Source organism: Antechinus flavipes, chromosome 2 (genome assembly GCF_016432865.1).
Source record: "Antechinus flavipes isolate AdamAnt ecotype Samford, QLD, Australia chromosome 2, AdamAnt_v2, whole genome shotgun sequence".
In the NCBI taxonomy this organism is placed as follows: Eukaryota; Metazoa; Chordata; class Mammalia; order Dasyuromorphia; family Dasyuridae; genus Antechinus; species Antechinus flavipes.
The window spans coordinates 221,906,279-221,930,949 of record NC_067399.1 but is presented as its reverse complement, the minus strand read 5'-3'; the positions used below and the strand labels follow the sequence as shown (position 1 = coordinate 221,930,949).

At 42.0% G+C, this 24,671-nt stretch overlaps 1 protein-coding gene across 1 annotated transcript in view; it reads right to left on the bottom strand.

The window, feature by feature from the left end:
• Positions 1-24,671, bottom strand: part of ALK (ALK receptor tyrosine kinase) — a 1,046,930-nt gene that overhangs the window by 42,966 nt on the left and 979,293 nt on the right. The window contains exons 14-23 of the mRNA XM_051976205.1: positions 16,305-16,436; positions 14,384-14,528; positions 10,295-10,477; positions 8,771-8,869; positions 7,935-8,087; positions 7,111-7,215; positions 5,905-6,091; positions 3,626-3,716; positions 3,428-3,492; positions 2,318-2,447 (exon numbers count right to left, since the gene is read on the bottom strand). Coding sequence (XP_051832165.1) covers positions 2,318-2,447; positions 3,428-3,492; positions 3,626-3,716; positions 5,905-6,091; positions 7,111-7,215; positions 7,935-8,087; positions 8,771-8,869; positions 10,295-10,477; positions 14,384-14,528; positions 16,305-16,436 — 1,290 coding nt within the window. The remainder of the gene's footprint in view (positions 1-2,317; positions 2,448-3,427; positions 3,493-3,625; positions 3,717-5,904; positions 6,092-7,110; positions 7,216-7,934; positions 8,088-8,770; positions 8,870-10,294; positions 10,478-14,383; positions 14,529-16,304; positions 16,437-24,671) is intronic.

Sequence of the window (24,671 nt, the reverse complement as noted above, 5' to 3'; positions counted from 1 at the left end):
ATGATAGAACTCTGAAGAAAATTGAATAGAGACAGAAAGGAATATATTTTTTTTTTCTCGGCAATACATAGCACCTACACAAAAATTGAGCATGTATTAGGGCATAAAAACCTCACGATCAAATATAGAAAGGCAGAAATAATAAATGTTTCATTTTCAGACCATGATGCAATAAAAATTATAATCAAATTCTAAAGAATGAGTGGGTCAAACAACAAATCACAGAAACAATCCATAATTTCATCCAAGAGAATGAAAATAATGAGACAATATACTAAAACCTATAGGATGCAGCCAAAGCAATTCTTAGGGGAAATTTTATCTCTCTAAATAACTACATGAATTAAATAAAGAAAGAGGAGATCAATGAATTGGGCATACAACTGAAAAAGCTAGAAAAATAACATATTAAAAAACCCCAATTAAATATCAAATTAGAAATTCTGAAAATAAAAGGAAAGATTAATAAAATTGAAACTAAGAAAATGATTGAATTAATTAACAAAACTAAGTTAGTTTTATGAAAAAACCCAACAAAATAGATAAATTTTTGGTTAATTTGATTAGAAAAAGGAAAGGAAAAAACCAAATCACCAGCATCAAAAATGAAAAGGGTAAACTTACTACCAATGAAAAAGAAGTTAAAGCAATAATTAGGAGCTATTTTGCCCAACTGTATGGTGGCAAATCTGACAATTTAACAGAAATAGATGAATTTTTACAATAATCTAAATTGCCCAGATTAACAGAAAAGGAAATAAATTACTAAAATAGTCTCATGTTAGAAAAAGAAATTGAACAAATCATTAATCAACTCCCAAAGAAAAATCTCTAGAGTCAGATGGATTTACAAGTGAATCCTTCCAAACATTTAAAGAACAATTAATTCCAATACTATGTAAACTATTTAGAAAAATAGATAAAGAAGGACTCTTGTCAAATTTCTTCTATGACACAAATATGGTACTGATATCTAAACCAAGAAGAGCCAAAACAGAGAAAGAAAATCACAGACCAATCTCCCTAATGAATATTAAATAAAAGATTAGCAAAGAGATTATAGCAATTTATCAACAGGATAATCCACTATGACCAAGTGGGATTTGTACTAGGAATGCAGGGCTAGTTCAATATCAATATCAATTACTATAACTGACCATATCAATAACAAAACCAACAGAAATCATATGATAATCTCAATAGATGCAGAAACATTTTTTGATAAAACACAGTACCCATATTTATTAAAAACACTTAGCATAGAGATAAAGAGAGCTTTCCTTAAAATAATAAGCAATAAAGATGATTTTAGGAAGGCTCTCTCCTAATCCTGACTCCTAGTCTAGTTTGCTATATATATATATGTATATATGTATATATAGAGAGAGAGACAGAGACAGAGATAAACAGAGAGACACAGAGACAGAGACAGAGAAATACAGAGAGACAGAGAACCAGAAAAAGAGAGACAGAGACATAAACAAAGAGACATACACAGAGACAAAGACACACACACAAAGAGACAGAGACAGAATCAGAGAGAAAGAGAGATATGTTGTGAAAATAGGAAAAGATTTGAATATTTTGGGTGAATGGGGATGAGGAGTTGGGGATGACACTGAGAGTGTGAACCTGGATGTTTAGGAAGATGTAGTCTCAGATACCCTGGGCACTTAAATCTTCAGTTTCCTCATCAAAATGAGCTGGAGAAGGCAAAGGCAAACCACCCCAGTATCTTTGCCAAGGAGATCCCAAATGAGGTCATGAAGACATTAGTCTTAAAGACATTAGTCAGACATTAATGAAACAATTGAACAACAATAAAACATGACATCCAGTTCAAGATGGCCAAATGTCAGTTGGTGAAGTGAAATTGGAAGTGAGGAGAGAGATTAGGGATGAAATGAAGAGTTTGGATTAGAACATCTCTCAGGTTCCTTCTAGCCCTAAATTGTATGGTTTAATTAGTTCTAAATCTGGCTCATGGAGACTTATGGGGTCACTAAGTGAGAACTCAGATAATAAATCAGGTTTTTGACTCTTAGCCCAATTCTCTTCCCATTAGACCAGATTTAAAAATTAATTAATGCAAAAGTTAATTAGTTAATTAACTTAAGCTTGTAAAATTTGCATTGGCTTTGGATATTTTGACTAGTACCATTGTCCAATTATTCTTTCATGGCCATTCCCCTTATTCAGAGCACCTGCTGATTTTCCTTACATCCTGAGCTGCTGGCATATTATTGTCTTTCAAGTTCATTCAGCCCTATCCTAATTATTTCACCTATCAAACTGTTTACCTATCAACCTCACTTACTGGGCGAGGGCGAGTCTCCCGAAGAAAGGATTTGAGGTCTCCTCCAGCCATCAGTTCTAGGAGGATAAATCGGGGCAGGGCCTGCAGGCTCACCCCAATACAGCGAACAATGTTCTGGTGGTTGAATTTGCTGCAGAAGAAGAAAGGAATGTCAAAAGTTAACTGTGTTAAAAGAGACTTGTTCAGCTAAGTGCACTCATATTCTTCCATAAGAAATTATATATACTGCCCATTTGCTCTGCTCCTTACTATCCCATTCAGAGTTCTTTCTGAGAAATCATTTGGGAACGAAAAAGCAGGAAAGCTCATCTTTCTTTTCTAGTTTGTGAACAGACTTAACTTCCTAACCCAATGTTTTCAGCTTCTCATATTGATCAACTTGAGGCAACTTAATATTTTTGAAAAACAGACCATATTTATTTATAATTGGAGTCATTAGAATTTTAAAATTTACATAGTTAAAATAATTATACATTAACATAATTATAATAATTATTAAATAATTAAACATTTGTTAAAAAGAAATATACAGAATACATATCTGGTCACTTTTTGGGCAGCAGTAGCACAGGTAAGTTAGAGTTAACTAGTTGGAATCATTTTGGGGTTCCAGAAGATTCCAGGTACCCCAGAGCCCTTGGGATGTTTAGTTTTAATGGTAACCTTACAATGGTTACAATGCTAACATGTATTTAGAAGTAAACTTGAGAGTTCAATCTAGTTAATGTCTTTGCCTCCAACCGGAGCTTTATTTAAACTTTCCCACCCATGTAAGAATTTCCTTTAACCTAGGTAAAATCTACCATATTGAGTCTGAAGAAGGAATGAAGGCTGTCCAGATTACTGGAAATTTTTAAATCCACAGAAAAGTGGAAGTGGAAGGAAGTGATATGCAGGGACATGGTAGCTTCCCTCTACCAACAGGAACTGATGGCTGTCTAGGTCCCAAGGCTACGGGCATTTCTTCCAGTTTCCCTGAGGACAGATTTTCTGTGGTCAGAGGTGTTAAACATTGGTGAAAGAGAAAGGCCAGAGGATGAATGAAGGCCATCTTCCATTTGAGAGTTCACCATTTCATGGGAGATTTTCTGTGTTCTGTACTCAGTTTACCTAATGATCAATGCTTCCATGAGGAAATCCAGCTCGTCCTGTTCTGAACACACTTCTGGAAGGGTCTGGATACGGACAGGAAAAAGGAAGAGAGAAGGAAAGTTTGAAGTCAGGATGCATGAAGGATGATATGCTTTTCAGAAGCAGTGACTTAGACCTCAGACCTTAGGGCCTATGGAAATATGGGTTATCCCTTACCTTAACTGCCACCTGTAGTGGGCTGGGGTCACTGGGGATTCCAGATACTTGGCCTTCATACACTTCCCCAAAGGCACCATGGCCCAGACCCCTGGACAAAGCAGAAGAGAAAGTGAGATGGACTAGGGACAGATTGGAAGCCTTCAGAGGCTTAGAAAGTGGGTTCTGATTATATGGTAATTTTTTTCCCCTGAAATATAGTAGGTATAGTACATCCAAGGATTCAGGATGAACCAGACAAGCAATAGGGGCACAGTAGTTAGAGCTCTGGGCCAGGAAGACCTGAGCTTAAATGTGGCCTCAGATATTCAGGAGCTGTGTAAATATGGGCAAGTCATTTAACCCTGTTTGCTTCAGTTTTTTATCTGCAAAATGAGCTGGAAAAGGAAATGGCAAAGCATGCCAGTATCTTTGCCAAGAAAACCCAAATGGGGTCATGAAGTGTCATGAAGAATCAACTGAACAACAACAAAGATAAGCAGTTGCTATTGAATGATGAAATTTTACATAAATAAGTCCTCTTAATTAACATCTAGATTTATAAAAGATTGAAGAGGTAATCCTGGTGTTTTGCAAAAACAGATTCTTCTATAAGCATAAAAAAAGATTTGCTTCTTTTAAATACATTCATTCAAACTCAGAAATCACAGGGAATTGAAAAAGTAGGAAAGTTTATCTTTTCAAATGCAGTAAGGATGAGAAGACTTAAAGGCTTCATAACAAGCTTATGAAATAGTATTTAAAAAATAATACATTTCACAATTTATAATTGAAAGTTTAAAAAATTTTAAATACATGTACTTGTTTTGTTAAAACTACACCTAATTTTTTTTTAAATTGGTAGTCTAGATTTTAAAAGTTAAATAAAAGAAAATATTGTTTATTTTTCACAGATCACAAAATTTTAGAATTGGAAAGAACTTCACAGGCCATATCCCATACCTGAAAAAGAATCCTTTCTACATCATACCTGACATGTGGTCATCCAACCTTGAAATTACCTTTTCTACTTCCTGCCTTAAATTGACACTGGGCCTTGTGGATTGGGACAGCGGGGACAGGCTTCCATGACCCCATCTCTGAAGCCTGCCTTTCCTCATAGGATCAAGAGGTTTAGTGCTGGACAAGGTTTCAAAACATCTAGTCGAACCCCTTTATTTTTAAGACAAAGAAAGTGAGGGCTAGAAAATGGCTTGGCCAGTGTCAAAAAGGATTTGAACACAGGTCCACTGGCCCATCCACCATATCAGTGATATTGATAAATGGCTATATCTTTCTAATTACTGCGGGACAAAATTTTCTCCCTAAATATCATTGTGAAGACAGAACACTTGAAAGTTAATCTGCTGTCCCAATTAGTAAGTATAATAACCAAATGTTCATCCAATTGGCTGATGGAAAACGAAGACTGAAAATAAAACTTTACTTTAAAATATGTTGTGGAAACTGTCTAAAAATGAAACCCCTGGCTTTCTTTTGAATTGTGAAGTATATGCTCTAAGTTATATAAAGCAGCAAAAGCGTATTTTTGTTTTTTAACAGTAAGAATGATTAGCTCTTGTAAGGCTTGTGTGAAATGCTCTTAGGGATTGCATAATCATTTCTTAGTAAAACTTCTTAAAATGAAGGGGCTTGATTAGGTTACTCCTACCTGACTTAATTATCAGGTCTAAGTCAGTGGGAATGTTGGCATGTCAACATCAGACTAATTCCATTGAAACTCTTCAATTTTATGATTTGTATAGGATCTTCAATTTAGCACTGAAACATATTATACAAAACATTGAATTCAATCTCCTAACCTTACAAACAAACAAACTGAGGTCCAGAGAGATTTTCCAGAATCACATACAGAGTGGCATCTGAATTGGGAGTTGAATATAGGTCTTCTGGATTTCAAGTCCAGAACTCTAGAGCTAGAAGGAAATTTAGGGATCATTTAATCCCAGGTTTTGCATTTTGCAAATAGAAATCAAGATCTATAGTGGACTTGTTCCAACTCACAAAAATAATAAATAAGTAGAAGAACTGGGATTAGAACCCAGTTTTTTGTTTTTTCTTTCTCTCCTCTCTCTCTCTCTCTCTCTTCTCTCTCTCTCTCTCTCTCCTCTCTCCTCTCTCTCTCTCTCTCTCTCTCTCTCTCTCTCTCTCTCTCTCTCTCTCTCTCTCTCTCTCTCTCTCTCTCTCTCTCTCTCTCTCTCTCATCTTGAGGTCTGCCTTCTTGGATGCCCCAGCCCATCCTCAGACTCCAGCTGTCAGAGAAGCTGACTGGGACTTACCGAATGAGGGAGATGTTTTTCCGAGGCACCTCCTTGAGGTCGCTGATGGATGTGGTTTTGCCGGCAAAGCAGTAGTTGGGGTTGTAGTCGGTCATGATGGTGGAGGTTCTCAGTTTGCTCAGCTTGTACTCGGGGCTCTGCAGTTCCATCTGCATTGCCTGGAGCTCCTGATGCTTCCTGCGGTACACTGGAGACAGAGACAAAGCCCCGCAGTGGGGGTGGGGAGTGGGTTAATGGGTCTAGCCAAAGGAGCATCCAAGCTCCAGGGGCATTTCTGGTGCATCTCACTGGGAAGTTCATCCCAGACTGAGATGATATTTAGGGAGAGGAGTAGGAATCCAAACACAGCAGCACCCTGAGGAAATACCCCGAGGAGCATCGGCCGCAGTGTTGGCCACTCTGAGAGCTCTCATTGCTTGCTCTGGTTCCTCCATTGGAGTCCTATGCCAGTGACCCTTTGTATCGAGGAGCTGCCTTTGAAGGTTACGCGCATGGAAGCCTGAGATATAGAAGGGCTACAAAAAGGCTTCTCTGTGGGTCTGCTGGGACGGAAGGCATTTACCTCCGAGCAAGGTGTGTAGTCTCTTCACCAACAAAAAAAGCTCATGCATTTTTGGGGTACGCAAGGAAGGGCCTAATGTTTAAGCCCAGGCGCCGGATAGACGCCTGTTCCCCCTTCACTCTTTAAACATTATAAACAAACCATCCTCTCTTTGTTTTCACCCCATCTTTATTTCTGAGCCCCTCTCCCCACTCCCACCCCTTTTGGATGCCACACGTTAAGGACACTGGCATATTGGGGAGCATCTGGAGGCAGGTAACTAGGCTGGTGAAGAACTTTGTGACCCGCCACATGGAGTGGAGAAGTTCCCCAAGGGGACACGATGGAGGAAGTTTGTGGAAGCCAAGAACAGCCTTGGGCTGGAAAGGCCCCAGGTGGTCACTAACAAGTGGTAAGCCAAGGGCTGGGAGCAGGACACATTTCTCCCTATCCATGAAGAATAAGGCCAAACTTGGGGGCAAGGGGAGCTTCTCCACAGTTGCTCTCACAGTGGAAGGGTCCTGTTCTCCATCCCTCCAGCCTCCCACCATCAAGGCTCTCTAAACCCTTCCCAGAAGACCCCGAAGCTTCATGCTTCCTCAGCCCGAGGGCCCCCCACCCTAGCTTCTCCAGCACCTGCGATTCTATGGGCCCAGCCTACTCACCAATCATGATGCCCGAGAACGCCAGCACCAGCGCAGCCACTAGGGCCGAGGTCACGACAGACAGTATCAGGGAGAGAGGCAAGTGGGGTTCCGAGGTGGGAGGCACTACAAGACACAGCAGGATGGGGGACTGAGAACCTCGGAGGCTTCGGCCTTCCCCACCCCCTGCCACCGGCTGCAGTCCTTCCTCATTCAGCACCTTCAGGAGACTTTTTCCTCCTTTTAATGAGCTTAGATAATCTAGGGGCTGGAAGAAAGAGCTTCTATTTTATCTAAAGAGCTCAAACTATCAGTTTTTGCTCCTGGGGTAAGTGGCTCAAAAATATGCTTTCACTTCTACTGGGGTTTGAGGGTCTAACAGAGACTGTCAATCACTAGGGAAGTCACCATGGTGGGAGACCACCTAGGGGTAGCCACTGAGGGATAGGATGGGGAAGGAAAATATCCATCTGCTTTAGCCTCCCTATTCTGACTCATTATTTTTTGTTAGGTGATAATCTCAGTTGTTTCCATACTACTAAAGGAGTGAATATATATTGGACTGAGATCAAGACAAGAAACTTCAGTTTGAGACTCAGCTCTAAATGCCCACGAGTCGTGGGACACAACTGGTGATTTGTGTGATTTACCAGTGGGCGACTCAGTGACTTCTAAGATCCCAATGAGCATGAGACCTCTCTCCAGGCTGCTTGTAAGCTATTAGTTCCCTTTAGCCCAGCAGGAAGAGGGGCAAGGAAACAGTGCTGTGAATTACCACGGGACCAGCCCCTCTCCCTGCAACTCTGCATCCCAGCAGCATTCCGGGCCCCAGGATGCGTTCTCACCTATGCAGGAGACCCCGTCTTCGGCCAGTATTGTGCCATGGTCGCAGAAACAGATAACTCTGTGGCTCTCTGGATCAATGTGGCACTCATCCACCTCACAGTGGCTGCAGTTCAAGTAAAGCTTGATGTTCACCTCCCCATGGCCCTCCATCACTGGGGTGACAAGGGAGGGCAGGAAACTTGGTCAGCCTGAGCCGGGGAGGATGGCCCTCCTGCTTCCCCCTCACATCATCTACCAATGCTTTCCCGGATGGGGGGGGGCCTGGGGCTTCCGGCGGCTATCCCCTTCTCCATATGGTTTCTTTGGATTATCTGTACATTTTTCCTATGTCCCCCTGGGTAGGACCACTCCAGGTGGTGGAGAGCTGTGCTATTTGAGGGGAAGTAGAAGATGCACATTTGTCTGGGTGGGCTGGTGGGTGAGTAAGTAATCGTATAGGGGCGAGAGTCTTGACATGGATTATGTGTGTGAGTGTGAGTGTAGAATGTAAGTTTTCTGAGGGCAGGGACTATTTCATTTTTGTTTTTGAATTCCTAGTCTAGCACAATACCCGGTGTGTAATAGTTACTTTTATGAATTTTTGCTAAATGGTTGTTTTTGTTTTTTGTTTTGCCTCTTTTTGTATATTCAGTGATTAGCACAGTACTTGACACATTAATGACTGATTAAATTAGTTGGTTGGGGGTAAGGGAGCTTCTTATTTGCAAGTGGATCTCTATCATGTGACCACAGACCCCAACAGCCCCTGGACCTATGTTGTCCTGAGGCCCAACTGTGGCCTGGCGCTGCGGTCTGGAGGGACCTGCCTACTGCCATCTGAGAGAGAGGAGGGTACCTTTCAGAGCCGGGGTGTACAGGATGCCCATTGGACTGATGAAGGAGACCCCATCCTCCCCATCCATTTCGGGGTCATTGTTCACAGCTGCATTACCCCCTGTTGCAAACCAGAGAAAAGCTGAACACTGGGTAGGGAATCATGACACACAAACACAGACACATATACGTAAGTCACAGCATGCTAGCAGAGCAAACAGCTGACATCTTCTCCAGGGTCCTGAGGGGAGCTGACATCAGGCAGGGCGGAAGGTATGCTATAATATGGGGGCAGGTCGGAGCAGGCAAGTCTAAGCTCCCCAGGCTCATGTGCAGGATGATGCCATTGCCCACGTGGCAGCTGTAAATGGGGGGACCCGGAGTACCCAGGGGTACTGCATAGGTACCGTACTGGCTTTGGCGTGATCTCCAGGGCATCTAGTCCAAACTCATTTTATATGTAAGGAAACTGAGGTTCAGGGAGCTCAAGAAGCTATAAGACTGGCCCAAAGCCACTCAGGCAGGCAGTGGAAGAGGCAGGATTCGCCCCCAGACCCAACAGCACTAGGCTCAGGCCTCCGAGCTGAAAGCTCTCCCCCCGAGGGACTTGCAGAGGAATCTCAGATCTGGGATCCCCAAGCTGCCTCCCCCTACCCGCAATCCCCATCAGCACCTCCTGCCCCGTCCCCACTTCTCAGACCCATCAGGTCAGAGTGGTAGGAGATGAGGGGCCTTGGGGATTTAGTGCGGCCCCCCTCCCTTCCCGGGGTGCCTGTTCCTTGCTCAGAAATAAGCCGGGGCCTGCCCTGGCCTGGTCTCCTCACCCTCACGGACCCCGAAGATGAAAGCATGACCACACAAGCATCTTACAGGAAGCGTTAGAGTTAAACAGTCACACAGAGATCACAGTGCATGCACAGTGCCCTGCGCTAAGGGGGCTGCGCCACCTCCCCTCCTCTTGGACCATCAGTCCTAGCTGGTCGTGGGCAAGAGCCAAGAGGAGGGCAGCCGGGTCAATGGCCCTGCTGCCCGCTGAGGAGCCGGGGCCCGGGAGGGGCCGAGCCCCGAGCATCAGCGCGGAGAGTGGCTTCTCGTGGGCCAGTCGCCAGTCCGTCCCTTAGGGGGCCGGCCTGTGGCCGTCGGGTGGGCAGAGGCTGCGAGCAGCCGTCCCTCGCAGGGCCGCAGCCCCGGGGTCACTCTGGCGCCGCGGGGTGCTCAGAGTCATCGGGAGAGGCCGGAGCCTCTTCTCCCAGTAAGGCCTGGGGGGGCGGGCAGGGAAGGGGATCAAGAACCACATGAGATCTTGATGCTGTCCTGACGGAGGCCGAGGCAAGATGGCAGCAGGCGGCTGTCACCACGCCTGCCCCGGGCACATTCACCCAGCCCAGCTAAGGGGGGGGCCATGGCATCACAAGGCAGGGTCAGGGGAGGAGAAGAGAGGGAAAGGGGCGGGAAGATCAGGGACCAGGGAAGCGGGGCTCAGAGCCTGCCTGACTTCTATGGCTAAAGGAGGGAAACTGACACCTTGAACGCGAAGCATCTTTACCTATGTATCCTCCGCCTCCTCCACCTGAGGAGCACCCCCCTCCACCCCCTCCGAAACCCCCTCTTGTCTCCCACCCCCACTTCTTCATGGCCTGGGGGCAGGAATGTCCTCCTGTGGCACCTTCCAGCAAAGATTTTCCCGACCAAAGCAAGGAAGTGTTATCATTCCAACCACCTCCACCACCTGCAGAGGAGAGAGGGAGAAGGTCCCCCAGTGAGCAGAGTCCAGGAAGTGAAACTGGTGGGAAAAGCTGGAGGCCGGGAAGTCTGGGAGCCGGCCGAGGGCCAGACGTGTAACCAGGAAGTGCTTCTTCATAGCTTCCTGGCTCTATGACTATGGGCAAGTCACCTAAACTGCTGCCTGCCTCAGTCTCCCCATCTGTCAAATGAGGATGCTCACAGCATTTCCCTCCCAGAGTTGTTGTGAAGTTCAGATGAGATGATATAGAGTGGCCGGACCTGGAGTCAGAAAGACTCATCTTCCTGAGTTCAAATCACACTTACAAGCTGGGTGACCCTGGGCAGGACACCTAACCCCACATGCCTCAGTTTCCCCATCTGTACAATGAGCTGGAGAAGGAAGTGGCAAACCCCTCCAGTATCTCTGCCAAGAAACCCCTAGCTGGGATTGTGTGGGTCAGACATGACTGCAATGAGTAAACAATCATAACAGAAGAGACATTTTCTAATGTTAAAGTGCTATCTTCCCTTCCCTGGGGCATCTGCAGTGGAAGCGGTGGAGTCCAGCTTCCCTGGCTGGAAATGGAGGAAGGCGAGGTTTGCTGGGCCGGGCTGTTCCTGTTTTGGTTGGAGCAACCTGTTCCCCTCTGTCCTCAGAGGCAGCTGCCCACACCAGAAGTGGTGATGAGCTCCTGGGGAGATGAGTTGTCTGGGACTGGGGAGCTGCGGAGCTGACGGAATTTGTTTCATCCTCATTTCCCTGCTCCACTAACTCCAAAATCTTGGGCCTTTCATCTCCCTCCCTCCCATCTTCCTCCCAAGGGCCCTGACATGGCTTAATCTTCAAGGAAGGCAAAAGTCCAAGTGCTTCCTTGGAGCGAGTGCTATCAGGGGCAGAATGACGGGGGTCACAGGAGAAAATGGCCCTTGGACTTCATGGGAACCAGGGCTTCAGCATCAGACAAGAATCCGGGCTCCAGGACTGGACCTGGCTATGTGACCTTGGGCCAGGCTCAGTTGCCTCCTTTGTAAAATGAGGAGGGAAGGGAGAGCCAAACTAGAGAATAGCTGAACTTCCTTCCAGCTTCAGTTCTGACCTGCTTAGCCTAAATTAAGAGGCTGCTCTCCTGAGAGGGTCTCCCAAATTGAGGGGGTGGAAGGAAGATGGGCAGATAAAGCTCCAACAGAAAGTTGTGTTCTGCTGGTATCCGGAGCCTCAGGGGACTGTGGCCTCCGGGATTACCAGACTGAGCAAGAGGTTTGGGGGCTCACAGAAGAGGAAACTCATTAACCAAGGAAGGTAGGCACCTCTCTGCAATTTATAGTCTTAGTGACCTGGAGATGCTGAGATATTAAGTAACATACAACCATGGTGGGTCAGGGACACGATCTGAATGTAGGCACTGGTACTTATGAGACCAGATCTCTTTCTGCTTTGCCTGTTCAGGGTACAGACACCTGCAGAGTCCCACGAGTGCCTTTCAAGGTGATGACTAAAGAGAAGTGAGTGTGACTGACTCTAAAGCATCGTAAGCCTTTTCTGTCAATATAGTCTGATCTTTCCTACCAAGGCTGGGACTAGTCACTGCTTTTCGTGGCATATAAAAAAATATTATTTTATTCTGAACTATGGTATACATAAGAGATTTGAAATAAAACAAACATTTCCATAACATGGTAGAATAAAAAAAAGATGATTGTATATGAAACCTCAAATCTCTGATGTACAACTTGCTGTTCCTTTTAAATATATCATAAAGTTAGGTAACTCTATTTTCCTTTTTTTCCTTTCATGGCATTTTCAACAGATTTCTCAACACTGCAACTTCTCCCCAGCTTTCCCAAAGAATATAAGGATGTAACCTCTGCTCCTGTGCATAGCTGGATGGGGACAGGAACCTCAGAGAAGCACAGAGAAGTCCATGAGTCAAGTCCCTGAAGGAGTCAGGGCTAGTGGGTCTTTATGGGGCCATTGGTTATCAGCAGTTTGGCAAAACAGAATCAGAAGTGGGTTCCTGTGGCAGACCTGTGCCCGGTCTCACTCACCAATGCCTGCGCAGTGGCCTGGGGCTTCCCTGAAACTCCCGAACTCAGGCCTCCCTTCCTGCCTCTGCATGTTTCAGAGTGACCTCTACTTCTCTTTCTAGCTGTGAGTCTATCAAAAGTCAATAAGAGTGACTGGTGCCATGAAAAAAGGAACAAATCAAGATGGGAAGGTTCAGAAGACCTAGGTGTGAATCCCAGTTCTGCTATCTGTATAATCACAGGAAATTCCCCTAATCCTTTTGGCCCTGTATTCTCTTCCTATAAAAGGGAAGGATTCGATAAGGTAGGGTCTTGTCTCACTCTAAAATGATGATTCTCATTATCCTTCTGCTATCTCTGTGCATTTCTGATCCAAAAGAAAACTGTTTTACTTGGTTTCTTTTATTTCCATGAATTAATTTAATACCTGTTTTGAAATATTACTTAAATATTCTCTCCTGGACTGAATATTGAGATTTAAAAAAAAGCAATACACAATGAATGCCCCAAGATCTTATTTTTTCTTTCTATAACTGCTGACTCTGGAGGAAACTATTCAACAGAAACCAGCTCAGGCTTCTTGTTTTACTTCTGTGGCTGTAGGTCAGTGAGATCAGCTTTTTAGTTGATGGGGTTGGGTAGTGGAGATCAGGGAGATGGAGATTGTAGGAAAGAGCAGGCAAAAGACTTTGTTCTGCCATAAGTCTCCATTTCTCCTAAGGATAAGAGGGCACAGCATTTTGAAGGAGCTTTTCATTCTTGTTTTAGATACAAATCTAGGGTGATGATGGTGGAGGCCTTGGGAGAATTTCAGTTCAGGGTAACTTAGTCACTCTGGGGCAGAGAGTCTAGGTTTGGTTCCCAATTCCTTGGGAGATTTTCTATGACTAAGAACAAGTCAAAATGCAACAGTGTCCCATGAGGAACAGCAAAGTAATTTGAAATAGCCCCATTATTTGGATTTGTATGTGCAGATGGTATTGGTATAGTGGCAAGGGTATGGGATTAGAAGTCAGAAGACCTGACTGAGCTCAAGTGCAGCTCTGCCTCTTATTGACTGCATGGCACTGGGCAAATTGTGTCCTTTGTCTCTCTGTTTCTGTCTGTCTTGCTGTTTCTGTCCTTGTCTCTCTATATTTCTCTGTTTCTCTCTGTCTTTGTCTCTCTCTTTCCTTCTATCTCTGTCTTCGTGTCTTTTTCTCTCTGTGTCTTTGTCTCTGTCCTTCTCTGTTTATGTCTCTGTCTCTGTCTCTATGTCTCTCTTTCTTTATCTGACTCAGCTGTAGTTTTCTCACTTACAAAATCTGGAGGGCAGTATTTGGCGTAGGTATCTATCTACAGCTCTGTTGTATTTCGGGGAGGGTTTTCTGGGTATCTTTGAATTCCAGTGTTGTTTGTGTCCTTGGGACAATGTTACCTGATGTCTTGGCAAAGATTAGGCTGGAAGGTTCTGTGTCCCAGGCAATAAAAGTTCATGTCTTGATACTTTTTGGATTACCTAGGCAGGACCCTTACAGTCAGACATCACAGGACCTTTTCAAAGGGTCCCCAAATCTTAAAATATATTTGAAATGTAAGTTATTATTATAATAATCATAATAATAGAGATGCCATAAGAAATAATGTCTAGGGATTGGGGTTCTGGTATCTACAATACCAGTAAGAAAGAGCTCTACAAGCACGTCTTAGGATGTTACTTGTTTGCTGTAGTAAATTATATTCCTTGACGTCCCAACTTTATTCATGTTCCCCTCACCAGCACCCCTTGCCCCGTCCCAACCTCCAAGAGTGGGTCCAGTTTCTTACTGACTCCAGAGGACCAGCTTAGTCCCTAGACATCTGAGCCTGGCTGTGTTTTGTGAGCAGTGGCACGTGGTCACATTACCTGCGGCTCCAGAAATGCCATTCAGACCTAGAACAGAGGAGTTATTTTCCAGTCTTTCTGGATGGAATTTATCGGTTTTGGCTCCATAGGCTCTCCCACCACCTCCAGCTGCAATGATCAGAGGCACTGGTATTCCATTCTTCATCTGACAAAGGAAAAATTCAAAAATGAAGGGGACATCCTCTTCTGGCCAGAGCTGGACCCTAACTTGGCTTCTGGTCTCCACCCTGAAAAGCTGGATGTAAGGCAATAAGCTCACTTTTTGAGGGATCTCTGTTCTGACATCTGTCAGATTCTTCCCAAGAATCCTGTAAGTCTCAGAGATAGGTGTGGGTGGTGGGGGAAGGGGGGAAGTTGAGGATGAGGTATTTAGATGGCCTGGGCACAATTCTGGGTCTAAAAATTACACCGCTTGACCTGCCTTCTCTGTAACTATCCATCATGGGCTATAATCTTTCACTGTAACAATTAAAACTTGACATCACAGAAAAAATAGCCACATGCAGGCATTAAAAGTGTGCAAATATAAAAAGTGTGACTATCTCCAATGACCCAGATGGTTGCCTACCTTGTCTACTCTAATTTTTCCCAGGACTTGTACCTTCTTCCCCCAGCACTTGGCGCATATACAGCAGGCACTTAATAAATGCCTACTGATTGATGAATTGGTTCATGTAGCAAAGGGTAAAATTTTAATTCCTCAAATTCAGATTGAATTCTTTATTTTCTCTGTCTCCCCAGTTGCAGTTAGAAATATAACTAACAATTTTTGCACTTGGGGTAAAAATTGAAGGAATCTTATCTAGGATTGCAGGCTAATCAAGAGAAGAAGTAGGAGACCAAGAAGTTTCTAGGCTGCTGCCCCAAAGGAGAAACTGCTGCTACAAGAAGCTGGAGAGGAAGGGAGGAAGCATTCCAAGTAAGTACTGTTGTGACCTCAAAATTTCCTTGCCCTTGTTCAAAGACCCATGGTCCTACCCTAATTTGGACACTGGTTCTAGTGAATATGACTGGTATTATTTCTGCTTTCATTTTCTTGTCCTTTTGGATGGTTTAGATTTGGTCAAGGATAAAGTGTAGACTAAATCACAATTAAGACTCTTTAATATCTCACTTTTAATTTCCACTTTTGATTTTGTGGAGGGAGTTATGATAGTCATATGTGATTAAAATATGGCAGTTGAATAGGGAAAGAGAGAAGTTCAATATTGGGAAGTATTCAGTTACGGAGAGGTTTGAGAATAACTTTATTCTACATTAATTGATCCAGAGAAGCAAAAGGAACATTGTACCCATAGTCCTTTAAAATCTTTATACCTTATCCTGCTGTGATGTGAACATTCATGTTATCCAAAAACAAAGTACCTGGGCTCAATTCCCAACCTTGTCACTCGCTGGCTCTGAGACCATGGATAAATCACTTAAGCTTCTCTGAGTTTTAAAATTATGTTAAATGGGGATAATAATACCAGGAGCATCTAGCTTAAAGGGTTGTTTATGAGGTTCAAATAAAACAATCTATGTAAAAGGCTTTGTAAACTTGAAAGCCCTATGTAAATATCTATTACAATTAGAATTGGAAGACTTTATTCTAGAGGCAGCAAAACCTGGTGGATAAATGAGTGGTTTTAGAGTTGAGAAGGCTATCTTCTTGTTAACTAAATGGTTGTCACTGAGGAAGTCAAAGGATGAGCCAGTTGTGAAATATGATTAATACAATGTCTGCCCTACTTACCTCTGAGGGTTATGGAGAAGAGCCAGTGAGAAAAATTTGGTGAAAGCCCTTTTAAGTCTTATATAAAGCATGGTATAAACTTAAGGTGCTTGTATTACACCTTGGGGAAAATCCAAAAAAAAAAAAAAAAAAGGCCCAGAGCTATGTAGCATAGCCTGCAGCCTGGAAGAAAAAGGGGGGCCATACCTTAAAAATGTAGGTCGCTCCACCCCCACCTCCTCCACCGCCAGCCCACTCATTCACACTTTGATTGGCTCGGATTTCTTCTTCTATCACATTGTTCTCTCCAATGCAAACCTTCTGGATAATTTCATTAGTCTGTAGATAGAATGAATAAATAAGAGTTACAGTTTCCATCAGGATCTCCCTGGAGTTTAGATGCTGTCAATTCCAAGGCTTGAGATTAGGCAAGCTGTCAGGATCCCCGGCCATATTCTTCCTGGGAAGTATTTTTGTTTTGTCAACCCTCAATTTATCCCTTTTTGTTGCCATTACTTGGTACAAGTATCATCTGGAAAGTTATTAAAAGTCAATATGTCAAAGGGGATTTTTTAGTCCAGGAAACTTGATGGAAAGAAATTAGAATTATTTTTTACAGCCTTAGGGAGAACTAGTACTACTGGGTAGAAGGTATAAGAAGGTAGATTTGAAAAGAAATTTCTAATAATTATAGCTATCCAAATATAATGGTGATGAGTTCTCCATCAGCACAGGCATTTAAGTAAATCCATTTTACTACAGAATGTTAAGGCTAGAAGGAATCTTAGTGATAATTGAGTCTGGCTTTTCATTTTGCAATGAGAAAATGGAAATGTTATGACCAAAATCAGGAAGCTAGTAAATGGCAGAACCAGAGTTTGAAGAGGTCTTATAACTCAAGTCGCTAAGCATTTATTAAATGCCTACTCTCTGCTGGGCACCATAGTAAACACTGGGAAAACAAAGAAAGTAAATAATAAACTAACAAAATCAAAAGTAAAGAAGCTGTTCCTGTTCTCAAGATACTCATAGTCTAATGGTGGAGACGACATGCAGATAAGATTACATGCAGATTAAATTGAAGATAATCTCTTGTTCAACTGGTAGTGCACAGAGTGCTGGGACTGGAGTCAGGAAAACTCATCTTCCTGAGTTCAAATATGGTCTCAGACACTTACTAGCTGTGAAACCCTGGGGAAGTCACTTAACCCTGTTTGCCTCAGTTTCCTCATCTGTCAAAGCAGTTAGAGAAGGAAATAGTGAACTACTCTTTAATAAGAAAATCCCCAATAGAGTCATGAAGAAATGAACACGACTGGAAAGTGACTAAACAACTAAAATTATTGTCTTCTTGCAGAAAGTGGGCCCTCAGCTAGGGAAGCCATGGAAGCCGGGAGGTAGAGATGAGGAAGGAGAATTCCAGACATGGAGCAGAGCCTGTGAAAATGCCTGGAGTCAGGAGATAGAGTGTTTTGTAGGAGGAACAGCAAGGAAGATAGTGTCATGAAAAACTATGTGGGGTTAAGTAACTTGTAAGAAAACTAGGAAAATGGGAAAGGGCCAGTTTGTGAAGGGCTTTAAAATCCAAATGGATTTGAGACAAGGAGATGAACCATCAGATTATTACCATATTTCAATAGATTTGACATAGGGTTGTTGAGGGCCTGGACCAGGTTGGTAACAGTGTGGAGGAGAGGGGTGACAGACCTTACAAAGGTAAAATCAGCAAGCCTTGACAACCGATAGGCTTTGGGGGAGGAGCAGAGAATGAGGAGTGAGGAGGAGGAAGAGATGGAGGAGGAGGTTTTTGAGTCTGGGAGGATGGTGATAACCTTGGCCACAATAAGAAAGTAAGGAAAAGGAGTGAGTTTGGAGGAGAGAGATAATGAGTTCAGCTTTGCCCATATTGATTTTAAGCTGTCTATGGGATATCCAGTTTCAGATATCAAAAAAGTTCAGGGCAGAGGTTAGGATCAGACAAAAGCAAGACTGTATAGAAGAAGGTCTGGGACAGAGCCTTGTGGGACATCTGCAATTGGGGGGTGTGATCTGGATGAAGGTCTGGAAAAGGAGAGTGAGGAGATATGAGAGGTGAACCCAAACGTATCCTGACAACCTAGAGAGAAAAGAGTGTCAAGGAGAAGAGAGCAGTTGAAGCATTAAAGCTGCAGAGAAGTCAAGGAGAATGAAGACTGAGAAAGAGATACTGCATTTGGCAGTTAAGAGATCTAAGTTTAATGTCTACTGCCTTCTCTGGGAGGTTTCTTATTGGAGATATTGTTGAAGTTAGGCCATCAGGTTCCTTCCAACTCAGAGATGTTAGGATTCCTGCTGGAATAATGCTCAATAAGTCTAGTCATGTAACTGATTGTCAAGCACAGATTTGACCATATGGTCAAATCCCCTGCCCCAGAAAGTTTAATAATTCCTTATTGCCTCTAGAATAAAAAGCAATCTCCTCTATCTGGGATTAAAACCCTTTACAATCCAGAAAGATTGTACGTTGTTGTGTTTTTTTTTTTTTTTCTAGATAGACTGCCCATGGCTTCCCTTTAATTCATGATGATATTTCATTCAAACTCTCGCATTTGACTTGCACATTTCCCACCTCCTTGCTTTTGTATAAATTGTTTCTCAAGCCCAGAAGACTTTCCCTCCTCACTCTGCCTCATCCAATCCTTTGCTTCCTTTGAGGCCCACCTCAAATATCACCCCCTTCAGGAAAACTTTTCTAAATTTTCATGAGTTGTTTGCCCCCTTGCTTTCTTTCCCTCTGAAAGAGACTGAGATTTTCCCTGTAAGAGTGCATATTTTGGACATCCTTCTCTGTGTATGTATGGTACCTCCCTGTGGAAGGCAAGCTCCCTGAAGGGAGGATTCCTTCATTTTTGCCTTTGCATGACCAGCACCCTCTGCTACCTCTTGGAGCTTGTCAGCGGCACTCAGGACAATCACAGCTGCCTTGTCAGCCAGGCAGCTCCTCTCTCATCAAATTGATGTCAGAATAAAATACTTTTTTTTCTTTTGTTTAATCAAAAAAAAAAAGCTAATAAAACATCAAATTTCCATCTAACGCTGCAGCTGCGATGTACCCAGTAAATGACTGGCCATTCATCTTCAGCCTCTTCTTCTGCCGGAGCACTTACAGAGGCGCCAGGACTCAGCACCAGAGGAATATCGAGATGAATGGTCGAGACACAATTTGTTTTACGGTGTTTTCTATTTAATGACGGGAATAATTTGAGTTCTTTTAAAGTGGACGGAGCTTGGGTGAAAGGTTTTGAATTGACAGAGCTGATTTTTTTTCTCCTTATTCATGTGAGCAAGGAATGACCTAGGGGTGAGGGGAGAGGAGATGGAGAGAGAGAGAGAGAAGAAATGGCTGGGCCATAGGGGGGCCCTTCTGGTCTTACAGGATCATGAGAAGCTCCCTATGGCCCCAGGAGAGAGAGTGTAGGGCCTCTGGGTTTGGCCACTGGGTATGATATTTCCTAGCTCTTGGATTCTTCATTTTCCAGAGTTTCATTCCCTGGGACTTTTCCACTATGCTCCCCAGCCCCTATGGGGCTGCTTTTTTGAATTCTCTTTGGAAGTTGTTTTCTTTAATTAGACTAAAAGTGTTTTAAGCATCCAAAGTGCCTTTTGTTTTTCTTTGTATTCCCAGTACTTAGCACAGTCCCTCATAGATCCTCAATAAATATTTATTTAGGGTAGACTATGGCCAAATAGCTAAACCTTTCTGAGACTCAGTTTCCCCATCTGTAAAATAAGAATGGGAATAATGACTATGCTATCTACCTCAAGGTGTTAAGGTGAATAAAATGCGTGGTAAATCTTAGATTATACAAATGTATATATTGGATAAAATATACAAATATGCAATATAATGCTCCAAATATACAAATGTATATTTGGAGTCCAACTTAGACTCCGGAAATGAACTATGAAAACTCCTTATGCTTCTTTGCAAATGTGGGGACTAGGATTAGAACGCTGTATATAATGTTGATTTTTTGATATGTTGATTAGTTTTGCTAAACTTTTTTTTTAAACTCTCTTTTAACATTCTTTGTTGAAAGAAATGGATCACTGGGAAGGGAAAGTTGAGAATATATTGGGATATATAGGTGATGTAGGAACAAAATATAGCAATAAAATAATTTTTAAAAAATGTTAGACAAATGTACATTGTGGCTGAGATTATTTTGATGGGGGTAATCAAAGAGTCCCTTGACCCATTGGAATGGGCACTTCCCATAAACCTGGATATGTTCTCTGTACTCTTGATAAAGAGTCTTCTCTGGTATTAATGCCATAATTACTTCCAGTAGTTCTTGCAAATGGAGGGCTCTTTTTTATCCAATTGGTTTCTGAATTGGAGGACCCTCCTCCTTGGTAAAACTATGAGAGCCAAATAAAAACTCTCCATGTCCTTTTTTGGGACAGTTCTTGTTTGACTCCTGTTGCAAGTCCAAAGGGATGCTGGACCATTATATTATCTTATAAAATGAAGCTGAATTTTCACTTTTTTCATTGTTGTTTGCTTGCAATTTATTTTTTCTCATTTTTTCCTTTTTGCTTTGACTTTTCTTGTGCAGCAAGATAATTGTATAAATATGTATGCACATATTGCATTTAACTTATTTTTACCATGTTTAATATATACTAATTACTTGTGATGAGGGGAGGGGGTAGGGAGAAAAGGGGGAAAATTGGAACACAAAGTTTTACAAGGGTTAATGTTGAAAAATTATCCATGCATGTGTTTTTTTTAATTTAATTTTATTTAATAATAACTTTGTATTGACAGAATCTATGCCAGGATAATTTTTACACATTATCCCTTGCAATCACTTATGTTTCGTTTTTTTCCCCTCCCTCCCTCCCCCCCCCCCAAGATGGCAAGCAGTCCTATATATGTTAAATATGTTGCAGTATATCCTAGATACAATACATATTTGCAGAACCGAACAGTTCTCCCGCTGCACAGGGAGAATTGGATTCAGAAGGTAAAAATAACTCGGGAAGAAAATCAAAAATGCAAATAGTTTACATTCATTTCCCAGTATTCCTTCTTTGGGTGTAGCTGTTTCTGCCCATCATTTATCCAATGAAACTCAGTTAAGTCTCTTTGTCAGAGAAATCCACTTCCATCAGAATACATCCTCATACAATATCGTTGTCGAAGTGTATAATGATCTCCTGGTTCTGCTCATCTCACTTAGCATCAGTCCATGTAGGTCTCTCCAAGCCTCTCTGTATTCATCCTGCTGGTCATTCCTTACAGAGCAATAATATTCCATGACATTCATATACCACAATTTACCCAGCCATTCTCCAATTGATGGGCATCCATTCATTTTCCAGTTTCTAGCCACTACAAACAGGGCTGCTACAAACATTTTGGCACATACAGGTCCCTTTCCCTTTTTTAGTATCTCTTTAGGGTATAAGCCCAATAGAAACACTGCTGGATCAAAGGGTATGCACAGTTTGATAACTTTTTGGGCATAATTCCAGATTGCTCTCCAGAATGGTTGGTTTCATTCACAACTCCACCAACAATGCATCAGTGTCCCCGTTTTCCCACATCCCCTCCAACATTCATCATTATTTTTTCCTGTCATCTTAGCCAATCTGACAGGTGTGTAGTGATATCTCAGAGTTGTCTTAATTTGCATTTCTCTGATCAATAGTGATTTGGAACACTCTTTCATGTGAGTGGTAATAGTTTCAATTTCTTCATCTGAAAATTGTTCATATCCTTTGACCATTTATCAATTGGAGAATGGCTTGATTTTTTATAAATTTGAATCAGTTCTCTATATATTTTGGAAATGAGGCCTTTATCAGAACCTTTAATTGTAAAGATGTTTTCCCAGTTTGTTGCTTCCCTACTAATCTTGTTTGCATTCGTTCTGTTTGTACAAAGGCTTTTTAATTTGATATAATCAAAATTTTCTATTTTGTGATCAGTAATGGTCTCTAGTTCATCTTTGGTCACAAATTTCTTTCTCCTCCACAAGTCTGAGAAATAAACTATCCTATGTTCCTCTAATTTATTTATAATCTCGTTCTTTATGCCTAGGTCATGGACCCATTTTGATCTTATCTTGGTATGTGGTGTTAAGGGTAGGTCCTTGCCTAATTTCCATGCATGTGTTTTGAAAATAAAAAAGCTTTAATAAGAAAATGAAATGTAGCTGAGGATTGCAGGACAAAGGCGATGCCTTCAAGTTTAGACTCCAGAGATGACCTGGCGTATTGCAGGAGTTGAGAGTGGCTTTTCCTGTTCCTGAAAGCTTGGGACAGAAGGAGCTGTCAATGGGGAGTCAGGAGAGACCCAAGTTCTAGTTTCAGACTACTTACTAAGTAGTTGGATAAATGTGAGTAGGTCACTGAAATCTGAAATACCTCAATTTTCTCATCTGTTAAATGAGGAGATTTGAAATGGACAAGTATAGCTTCAAGGAATAAGGATATGCTGATCACTCTATCCTCTTTCCCTCACTTGGAGCATTGTGCTTAGTCCTCTGTTTAGACAGGCTAAACTGAAGAACACTTAGAGATGGCGAGGGACCTCAAGTCCATGTCATATGAGGATTATCTGATGGAAAGGGGGATGTTTACTTTGGGGAAGAGAAGATTTAGGGGACATAAACTGAAAAGAGTATTGGTTCTGGAGTCAGAAAACATGGTTTCAGATTCTACTTTTGATGTGACATTGGGCAAATCACTTAACTTCCCAGAGCATTAGTTTCCCCTCTATAAAATAAGAGGGCTGGACTCAATGGCTTCTAAAGTGCCTTTCCAATCTAAATCTATGTTTCTATGATTCCTCTGGAATATGGATTGGACTCAGGTAATTTCTGAGATCCTTCCAACTCTTACATTCTTGACATTTCTTAGCTATGAAGAGTCCTGTGATTCTAAAATTATCTATCTGACAGGTCTCAAATTATGTTCTGATCTCTGGTAGCCCCAAAATCATTTTAGGGAGTCGAAACTATTTTCATATGGAAGAAAGCAAAGATCTATTAAACACCCACTATGTGCCAAATATCGTAATAAGCATTCTACAATTATTATCTCATTTGATGCTTACAATAATCAGAGGGAAGGAGAAGGTGCTATTATGATTTCCATTTTACAGTTGAGGAAACTGAGGCAAACAGAATCTAAGTGATTTGTTTGGGGTCACATATCTAATAAGTATTTAAGACCAGATTTGAACTTAGGTCTCCTTCACTCCAATCCTGTTGCTCTATCCATTGGGCCATCTAGTTTCTTAATGAAACTAAGGTGTTTTAATTTCTAATGCAATAACTATTAAATAGATATAACCTACATAAGTAAAAGTGCTTTGGAGTGGGTCTTATTAGCTTTCATAAGTAGAAATTGGCCGAGACAAAAAAGTTTGAGAATCATTGGTCCATTTGATTTTGTTTGATCATCCGTATTATTTCTTTATTTGTACTGCAATCTTCCTGATCCTCACTCTCTGAAGGGTGCCATATTCCATGAGTGCAAATTGGATTTGGATGACATAAAACTCTTGGGTAACTAGAATGCCAGTGTAAGGGCTTTGGTGAAACTGTTGCCCAAGCAGCACTTATAAATATAGAAGGCTGGAGTTAGAAGAATCTTTAATGGCCAGGAAGTCCAATATTCCCGTTTTCCAGAGGAAGAAACTGAGACCAAGAGAGGTGATATAATTTTCTCATATACACAGTTAAGTAGTAATGCAAATGGGACTACAATATTCTCATAATCTTTTATCCTATAATTTTGCTTCAAGAGAAGAGTTAGGAATTCAGTTCTCATTTCCCCAAAACTGACTGCTGACCTCTCTCTTTGTGCACAAAGCTCTAGGAAAAGAAAGGCCTTCTTAACATTAAATAGGGCTGGGGTGATCCAATCTAATAAAGCAAATGCGTGAAGGATCTTTGGTTTCACTTAAATAATGTATACCAGTGTGGATATTCTCTACACCAACATCGATTGCAACCCATCTATGACTTTATAGAGAAATCTTAAATAATTTTCTCCAACATCTGAAATGTCAAGTTAATTGGGGAACTTAGTTGGAGTCAGAAGCAGGATCTGAAATCAGAGAATCCTGATTCCAGATTCAGTACTTTATCTACTGTGACAGTCTATCTGTCATTTTTTTTGGGGGGGAGGGGGAGTAAGATGTATGTCTTGATGTAATCTTTCTTTCCTTTTTTAATAGTATTTTATTTTCCCAAATACATGCAAAGATAATTTCCATTATTGACTTTTGCAAAACCTTTCTGTCTCTCCTTTCTAACCCTCCCCAAGGCAGAAAGCAATTCGATATAGGTTAAATGTGTGCAGTTCTTCTAAACATATTTCCACATTTGTTATTGTTGTAGGGAACTCTCTAGCATTGAAGCAATGTATCAGTAATAGAGAGTCCTAAGAAGTTCCCTCACAGGCACTAAGAAGTTATTTTATTTGCCCATCAAAGGCAAGCCTCGAACCCTCATCTTTCTGGTTCCAAAGCCAATTGTCTTTCGTAATTCTGCTTTTATTGAATTTTAGTCATATAGA